This window comes from Arachis stenosperma, chromosome 4 (assembly GCF_014773155.1).
Source record: "Arachis stenosperma cultivar V10309 chromosome 4, arast.V10309.gnm1.PFL2, whole genome shotgun sequence".
NCBI classification, from domain to species: Eukaryota; Viridiplantae; Streptophyta; class Magnoliopsida; order Fabales; family Fabaceae; genus Arachis; species Arachis stenosperma.
The window spans coordinates 27,756,271-27,765,405 of NC_080380.1; the positions used below are offsets into that span (position 1 = coordinate 27,756,271).

The 9,135-nt window shown below is 27.3% G+C and overlaps 1 protein-coding gene across 4 annotated transcripts; it reads right to left on the minus strand.

The window, feature by feature from the left end:
• Window positions 1-264: 264 nt before the first annotated feature.
• Window positions 265-8,741, minus strand: LOC130973528 (uncharacterized). Of its 4 annotated transcripts, XM_057898101.1 has the most exons (9): window positions 8,505-8,741; window positions 8,328-8,393; window positions 8,017-8,222; window positions 4,922-5,341; window positions 4,203-4,306; window positions 3,309-3,803; window positions 2,283-2,435; window positions 1,189-1,604; window positions 265-981 (listed from the first exon to the last, which is right to left on the minus strand). In XM_057898101.1, exons 4-9 carry the CDS (start codon window positions 5,269-5,271, stop codon window positions 355-357), a joined length of 2,145 nt encoding a protein of 714 aa, XP_057754084.1. In that variant the 5' UTR covers window positions 5,272-5,341; window positions 8,017-8,222; window positions 8,328-8,393; window positions 8,505-8,741; the 3' UTR covers window positions 265-354. The 4 variants fall into 4 exon arrangements, with proteins under 4 accessions (XP_057754084.1, XP_057754082.1, XP_057754083.1 ...); XM_057898099.1 differs by lacking the exon at window positions 8,017-8,222; XM_057898100.1 differs by lacking the exon at window positions 8,017-8,222 and having other exon boundaries at window positions 8,522-8,540.
• Between the last annotated feature and the right edge of the window lie 394 nt (window positions 8,742-9,135).

Here is a 9,135-nt window from a genome sequence, read left to right on the forward strand (position 1 = left end):
ATATCAGTTAATTTTTTAAAATTATTTTATTTATTTTAAATTATATATCCTAAATTATAAATCTTTAATATTAAATTCTAAATTATAAACATAAACCATAAAGTTAGTTAACTAAAAGTTGGTTCTTTATACTTTATTACGAGATATAGAATTTTTTGAATTTTTTAAGAATAACATTTGTTGTGTGTGAAAAAATAAAAATTGTTAACTCTCTAATTCACCAAATAACATTCAGTTATAGAATAATATTCACAATTACTCGAACTTTTAAATTCTTGCTAACATGACTTTTAAAAAAAAATAAATTAGAATACAATAAATTTGACGAAATAGAATACACCTCAATTTACATCTCTAATCTTTCAATACATAAAGCATTTTCTTGTCTGGCTTAAAAAGATTCTTACAATAAAACGTTGAATACATTATCACATACCATAATTTAAACTGCAAAAATATGAAAAGAAGTATTGGTAGACACACAAACGCAGAAATAAAACCAGGAACCCAATCTGAGTCATAATAGTAAGTAATGAAGAAGGCACTTGCAACTGCTACCATCATGCTTGTTATTGAGAAGAACAACGCTACCAATCCAAATATGAGCTTCAAGGGCAGTGACTTGTAGAAATCAGACTCAGCATAACGCGAAACAAGAATGGACAAGAATATTAATATTGCAGCTGCTGATGAGATAAATGCAGCTGCATCTGAGATTGCAAACACCAAAAAAGATGGCTTTTTCAAGTAGTTTGGTTTCCCTTTTGCATCGTCAACACCACCTGGTATGCTTATTGCAGCAGCAAACACCCCCGTTGCAATGACGGTTGCAATCAGCATACAATTCTCAGCTGTGCTTTTCATCCAAGACTCTGCATCTTTTCGCAACTGTGTGTGCTCCCTTGTGAATAACTCTCCAGCAGTTAAGCCTTCTGAGTTTGTTGATTTTATAAAGGATGGTGGCATTATCTTCTTTACTTCCTGTATGTTGCATGAACTTTTAATTAAGTATACCAATATTATCTTTGCTTAATGAAGCCTTAAACATAAACAACGGTTAACTACTTGTTCAAACTACATGTAGAATAAGAAATCATATATTTTTCTTACATATTAGTTATAGAATTATACGGGGAGGTACAGATAGATAGTCCAATCTGGTATCAACAGATAGGGTTTAACTCATACCTTGAACCATACTAACTCAAGGCACATCTGAAAAGCTGCTCCAGAAACTAGTTCAAGTCTGCTTGGTGGTGCTATTTGTGCAGCCAAATGCAAGAGAGTATTACCACTGGTGTCTACCATAGTCACTATAATATCCTTTTGACAACCAATCTCATGTATCACATTGTAGATGCTTGCCTGGCGATACTTCACAGCTTTGTGAATTATAGTTTGTTCTTTCTCATCCTTTGCCCATATCAAGCTTGGATAGCCACTAATAAGCTCTGACAAGAACCCAAAATTACCAACTTCTGCAGCAGCAAATATTGGTTGACATGGCTCGCTTATGATATCAATTATCCCATTCCCTGTGGAATCGTCACAAATTGTGCTCCAAAGGCTTTTGACCAATTGATAAACTACTTGCTGCTTCATGGCTGTAGTATATTATTAAAGTTTTTGTTACTTGAAATGAAAGGAATTTGCAATAGAACAATAGAATAGCCAACGTTGCATAGCAACTTATATAATGAATATGATCGTTCAGTTATAAAATTTTTAATTTAGGATTATTAAAAATATAACTATTCATGTGTTTTTTTTAACTCTTTAAATTTTTGAAAAAAGTAGTGTCATAATATGGTATCAAAATTTTTATGACCAAAAAATCTAAAATTCGATTATTGTTAGACCACAAAAAAAAAAAAGAATTTAGCCTAAAGTAAACTAAAATAAAAAGAAAGTGCGAAAATTCAAACAATGTCAAAAAATGTTTTTACTTAACATTTGAGGAAATATGTTAAAAATATAATCATTTATGTCTCTTCTTATCAACTTAAATTTTTAAGAAGAATGATTATTCGAGAAAGAAAAAAAAAAATAATCCAAAACTCTAAATTATTTAAATTTTATTTTTCGCTAGTAATATATTCTAATTTAGAGCCACTTTTTGATGCCCACGTCAATTGTAGATCTCACAATCTTAAATTTATTCTCCTTCATTGTCTTTCTTTTTCTATTTTCTCTCTTGCATGGTGAATTATTGTGAACATGTCACTATCATTGATGAATCTAGGTAGCTTGTCTTAATGAATTGTGAATATGTAATGATTTACCAGGGTTGATCATGATGGTGTGGCTTTGATGGTGTGGACTTTGGCAACAAGAATCCGAATGATTTTTAGCCAAGAGATGCAAAGCTGTCTCGTCGTGATAATCCCTTGCATAAGCTAGCTCTGGTTTAGCTTCTGCCATTTCTAAGGCTAAGCCTGCAAAATATTACACATAAATGTTGAAGAAAATGAGATTAAATATAATTGCTTGCTATTGAAGAATTTGACTTAAAATTGAACGTGATGTTAACCCACTAGTCAATTATTAATATACTTGTCTTAAATTTGGTACATAATACTCACTCTGTTACATAATAATTATTCCAAAACCGAAAAACACACACACAAGACAAATTTTAATTAACACAATCAATATTATAGTTATTTTCTTTTCCTTAACATTGTATTATTATTAATGATAAAATTTGGAACGAAAGAATAAATTACAACAAACCTAAATATTACAAATGAGATATATATAATTTTAAACCTTAAAAAATATTAGGTGAATAGTTTTTTTTATTTTTATTTTATATTTAAATCAACACTACCAAACGTTGTTTTTATCCTAAAATGTCTCCTACATTTCCAAAATCAAAATGAATAATAAAAATCAACTATTAAATTAATTATTATGTATTTATGTATAAATATATATAATATTTAATTTATTTTTAATATATATTTTATATTTTAATATATATTCTATATTAATAACTGATTTAGTAACTAATTTTTAGTATATACCTGATTGGATGGCTCCAAAACAAATATTATGAAAGAGAGAGACTAAGGAATAAAAGAAAATTCTATATTTTAAGCATGTGTATTTTCATTGAATTTAGATTCTTTAAATTTTAAATTTTATTTTAGAGAATAAAGTAAGATCTCTCACCATTTATTTTATAGGTAAGACTAAGAAAAAATATGAGAAAAACTATTTAAGATAAGAGATCACACTTTATTCTTTAAATTAAAAATTAAAAATTTAGAAGATCCAAATTAGATGTTAACAAAACAAATGCGTACCATAGAGGCCAGTGTTGATACAATTGAAGAACAATTGGTTCCAATCATCCTCTGTGAATATTGGTTTTGTTATGTCATACAAATGCCAAGCCATTTCACATCTGCCTTGCAATGCAGCAAAGTGAACGGGGGTGAATCCTTTTACACCTCTAGCGTTTGCCACTGATCGATTCATCTCCAGCATCAAGTCAACAACTTGCATGCTCCCAAATGCAGCAGCAAAGAAAAACGCAGTGTTTCCATTGTAATCTTCCAACAATAAGTCTCCTTCATCTAGAAATTCCTTCATTAGTCGTTGCACAAAGTGAACATGCTTTTCACCCACACCTGCTCCTGCTGCTATGTGTAACACTGTAGGCCATCCACTTGCTATGTAGGCATTCTTCAACCTCTCATCTTTCTTTAGGATCTTCTTTGCTTCTTCCCAGTTACCTTCTAGTGCATGCTTGTATAGGGGAACACACAGCTTGAAGAAATCATTATTCTTTGGATTTCCTGAATAAACCCAAAATGGAAACAAATATATATCTGATCTCTTTAATTCTCTATACAAAGTAAACAATAAAAATATTTCTAAAAAAATTAGGTGCGGACAAAAATAACTTCAAAAAATACAAACGATAAAAATATTTGTATAAACAAAAATATTTTTTATATATTAAAATTAATCACTAAAATTAGTTATCATATATTTATATATAAATATATATATTGTTTAATTTATTTTTAACGTGTATTTTATATTTTAATATATATTTTAGATTAGTGATGACTGATTTTGATAACTGGTTTTGATATAAATCTAACATAGTTGTTATATAAAATATGTTGAAATTAGTGTATATATATATATCATTATTATAAGTTTGAGAAGGGGGAGAGAATACTCTAAACCTGTTTCATCTACAAATGCAAAGTTGGGACCATTATGTTGATCAGACCTGGGCTCCACGTCATTTGTTTGCGGAGTCGATGAGTTCACATTTTTAATTCTATCCCTGTAAAAGACAAAAAAAAAAAATACAAATTATTTACTATATATTATGTGTGTGTATTTTTTTCCTATTAATTCAATTTAAATAGTTAATTTAAGAGGTGGATATTATTTATATCTTACAACCACAATTTTGAGATGTTTAATACCCTGGGATAAGCTTTGATAATATTCCAACTAACACTACCATTTACAACAACATAGAATTGGGCTATTATGGAGCTGAGCACACATAACATTAAATCATTGATAGTCAGTTTGATTATGCAAGAAATAGAAAATGGGATAAAGAGAAATAGAGAAAGAGAACATGGGATGAAAAAATAGTTTGATTTTTCATCAGTTTGGTTATGCAAGAAAATGGGATGAAAAAAAAAAACAAATGAAAAACCACAGAAAGTTTTCTTCTCTAATGTGCCTGGAAATTAAACAAGAAGCCGCTTGAATAATAATGTTGCTAAAGTTACCATTATATATATCCACCTTGTAAAAATTAAAACAATATATTGCATATATTTTAATAAGGATATATATGTCATTTTCTTGCTACAATTCTCATTTTCTCATTTCCTTTCCTCTCATAGCATATAGAAAAAGGAGAAAGAATTGCAATGTTAACCTGTTTTCAAGCTCGTCCCATATTTCTTTGGCTGTTTTGTAGTGCAAGATTTCTTTGTAAACATCTGAGTTTATTAGAGCACATAATAAGATGTGTCTTGCTGTTGAGGCTTGTTGTACACTCTTCATGTCTTCATCATCAAAATCATCTTCCGATTTTTCCTCTTCAATTCCATTTACAACCTTTTTTGGAACATTTGGTCCATTCTTAATGATAAGCCAAAGTTTGAAGTCCAAAGACTTTGTAAATGTCTCCATATGTTCCTTCCATTCAGTGTAATTTCTATCATCAAAAAGTGGTGCCTCCAAGATAGATTGTCCTCTAGCTATAGTCATCAAATTTTCAGCCATGAACCCAAAGATTTTTTTTCTTTTCTTTTTCTTTCCCCTTCAAGTTGCAAAGCTGTCTTTAAATATTAACCTAGAAAAAATTATAGATAATATTTTGAGAAACATAAACGAATAAACAACCATATATAATTATACTAGTATTTTTACCCGTATAATAATATTAGAGAAATATAAATATTTTAAAATTATGTCAATATTGTTTTGATATTATAGATTATGAAAGAAAATTAAATATTTATACAATCAAACTATTTTTACAAAAAGATCATACAAAAAAAAGTCTCTATCAGTTAAATTATGTGTAGTAAATATTTAAAAAAAGATCGAAAAATAAAAATATAGATTAAAAAGATAAATAGTGAAAATTTAAAACTAAATAAAAAAACTAAAAAATATAATAATAATAATAATATTTATGGGACTATTTTTAATTATAAATTTAATATTTTTTTATAATTTTATTTTTTTTGTAAAACAGAAATGTAGAAAGAAATAGAGAATGAGAGAGAAAAGAAAGAAAAAGATAAAGAAAAAAAAGAGAGGGAGTTTGTTAATTTTGGAGAAAAAGATTTAATATAATTATAATGAAAAAATATCTCGTAACATATTTTAGTTTATCAACTTATTAATATAAAATATAAAATATAAGTTATATAGTGTAGGAAGGATATAGGGAAAAATAGAAAAGGGGAGAAAGGTAAATAAGAGGATGAAAGAAAGGAATTTATTAATTTTGGAGAAAATATTTCATCTTAATTTTAATGAGTGTCATGTGATATATTTTTGTTGTTAAAGAATAATATAATATAGCTATATTTTAATTTAAATTTAAATTTAAATTTAAATTTAATTTTAATTACAATTAAAAAATATATTGATTGTCAAATTTATAATTAGTTATTGATAATGATATATAAAAGAGATAGAATAAGTATAAAAATAAGAGAGATAGAATGTGTGAAGGAATGAAAGAGACAGAGAATGAGAAAGGAGGAGGAGAAGAAAATTTTTTTGATTTTGAAAGAAAAAATTTAATTTAAATTGTAATAAAAGAATGACATGTAACACATTTTAATTGTAAAATTAGTAATATATAATAGATATATAATAGATAATAGATGTATTCTTTATAATATTTATATTAAAATGTCTGCCTTAAATAGAAACTAAAAAAATACAAGCAAACAAAAATATTCTGCAGACCTTAGTATCTTGAAATTTTAGAGAATAATGATTTTTTAATTCATTTAGTGCTAGTAATTAATTGGATCTATTACTAAAGAAATATTCTATCTCTAAACCCCCTTTTTCAAATTTTTAAAATTTTTTTACTATTTATGAAAAAAATCGTTTGATATAAATTCGCCAAATTTTTAAACTGGGAAGGTCTCATTTTTTTAAATGTTTAATTGCTTTATTAGTTCATATAATTTTCACAAATTTTTAATCAAGCCTTTATAATTTAAAAATTTATAATTGAATTTTTATATTATAAAATTTTTATTATTTCCTTGTTAGTAGTTCTCCTTTAAAAAAGAAAGGACAACAATCTTAGAATATTCATTTTTATATTATTTCACAATTTATCCTACATACTGAATGTTCCAAGAATATTTCATATTTTTTAAACAAAAATTGGTTAATAAAGACTAAATTAAATTTTTTTTATTTTGTATACTTGACTTAATAATAAACTTTTAAATTATAAAAATTGAATAGAATAATAAACTATAATGTCAATAAAATAATTAAATATTTCTTTAATTATACACATAAAAAATCGTATTAGAATTTAATTTTAAAGTTTTTTTGAGAACATATATCTAATATTTTGTGATAACTACTATGTGTTGACTATTTTTCTTTTTTCATATATGTTCATTTGTTATCTTTTTTAATGTTGGATCTGGACTCCAGAAAGAAACATCTATATAATCTCTACTTTAGGACATTCAAAATTTCACATTTAGATTATCCAAAAGTTATATATATGCATGCATGCATTCTTTAATAAATGAGAATAGAATATTCATCATCATTATCATAGCAATGACTACTATTTGAATTTATTTCTTCTTTGTTTCTCTTCAACTTTTTGTTCTTCTCTTTCGAATCTAACTTACTCGCTATGAATGAGTGTGAATTTTTGTCAAAAGCTGAAATTGAGAGTTTTTTAGTATAAAAGGAATTGATTTGGCGAGCTAACAAAGAGCCATAAGGATAATACTATATGTTCAAGTGATTTTAGTAATCAAATGCAACTAAATTATCAAATAATTTATTCAAAAATTTTATGTGTTTATAGTTATAAAATTTCTATATTTATCGTCAATAATTTCGTAAACATCATTTTGAAACAATTAATTTAGCGTCAAATAACACCAAACATAACAAAGAAGGAAAAAAAAAAGCAGTAATTAAGTGACAACCCCAAAATCCCAAAATCAAAAGGATGTACTTGCAATAAGCTGAAAAAGAAATGATTAATAGTTCTAATTCATAAGTTGATCGCGAGTTTAGTATTATCAAATCCCACTGTATAGAGAAGGTAATAAAGGAACATATTGCTGGCAAAGAAGAGTTTTTTTTCTTTTTTTCCTATTGGAATTTCCAAAACGACAGGTTAATGATTAATTCATTGTGAATCTGAAATTCAAATCCTAACACAAACTATAGTGAACTAATTAACTACTGTACTAACTAAATTTGACTACTATAAAAGAAGAGTTTGAAGATCCAAATTACCTTAGGCATTTCAGTTAATGACCCGTTTCAATAAAAAAAAATACTACTATACGAATTTTTAAACGTGGTTGCTAGTATGGTGGAACCCACACTAGCAGATGGATTCCAATTCCATGGTGGTTATCTTTTGCCATAAAAATAGAAAAAACGAAACTGAAAGTAAAGTTTAGTTTGAATGGCAGGTTTCCTCCTATGAAGTTGTCAATCTGCACAGAAACAAAGACGTCGAACAACACCAATACTCTAATATTAAAGTGTCTAATTAAGTAGCCGGAAATAATGTGTAGATGTAAATCGTTGAGAAAACGTACCCAAAATGTGAACAGTAGTTAAATTCTTGAAGGAGCTGAGGTATAGAGCAGGTGGACTCTTCAAAGCTGAAGAGGGAGAGGAAGAATAAGCGAAGAAGAAGAAGGAGAAGGAAAAAGTAGTTGGATTCTTTACTTGTGCAGCCGAGGGTTTGAGTTGAGAATGGAATAATAACTCACCACACTTGAATTTCTACCTCAATAAATAAATAATGATTGCTGCGTTGCTACGCTAACATATACAAGAGTCGTCCACCAAGTGAATTGATAATAAATCCGACAGAGTGAAGATACATTATTGTTGTTATTAGTCGTCAACTCAAATTATTATAGAGTCAACCACTAAGTTCCTCGCTCTCCTACCACTTATAAGTACTAACTTTAGTTAAAAGATTCTTATCAACATGAGAATTAGTCTTTCTTCTTTAACTATAGAAATGATGGAGATACTTTAGTTCTTATAGTCGACACGGATCTCATGATATTTAAATAATATGAATACTAAAATATTTAAAAGGTAATTTTATATATACCCTTCTTTTTAATATTTTTGAAGAAGAAAAACACGTTTAAAAACGTAGGATAAATTTATATTTAGTTAGATAACATGAATTAACCTCTTACATACTTTTGGATTTTTAAATAGTACAGTTTTAGCATTTCTTCTATTGTTAGGTTTTAGCCAGGGGTAGTCCTCGAGACTGTTGCTTAAGATGTCGGCCAATGAGATATGAGATTATGGTGGTGGTAGTGATGAACAGAAAATTAGAACTAGTGTTGAAAAAAGAGTAAATTTATAAAAATAGTGTCT

Coding starts and splice junctions, on each gene's coding strand:
- LOC130973528 (XM_057898099.1), bottom strand. CDS start 5,271: ATGGCTGAAAATTTGATGACTATAGCTAGAGGACAATCTATCTTGGAG. Junction 3,804..4,202: donor TGCATTTGTAGATGAAACAG/GTTTAGAGTATT, acceptor GGGTTTATTCAG/GAAATCCAAAGAATAATGAT. Junction 1,605..2,282: donor CACCATCATGATCAACCCTG/GTAAATCATTAC, acceptor AATATACTACAG/CCATGAAGCAGCAAGTAGTT.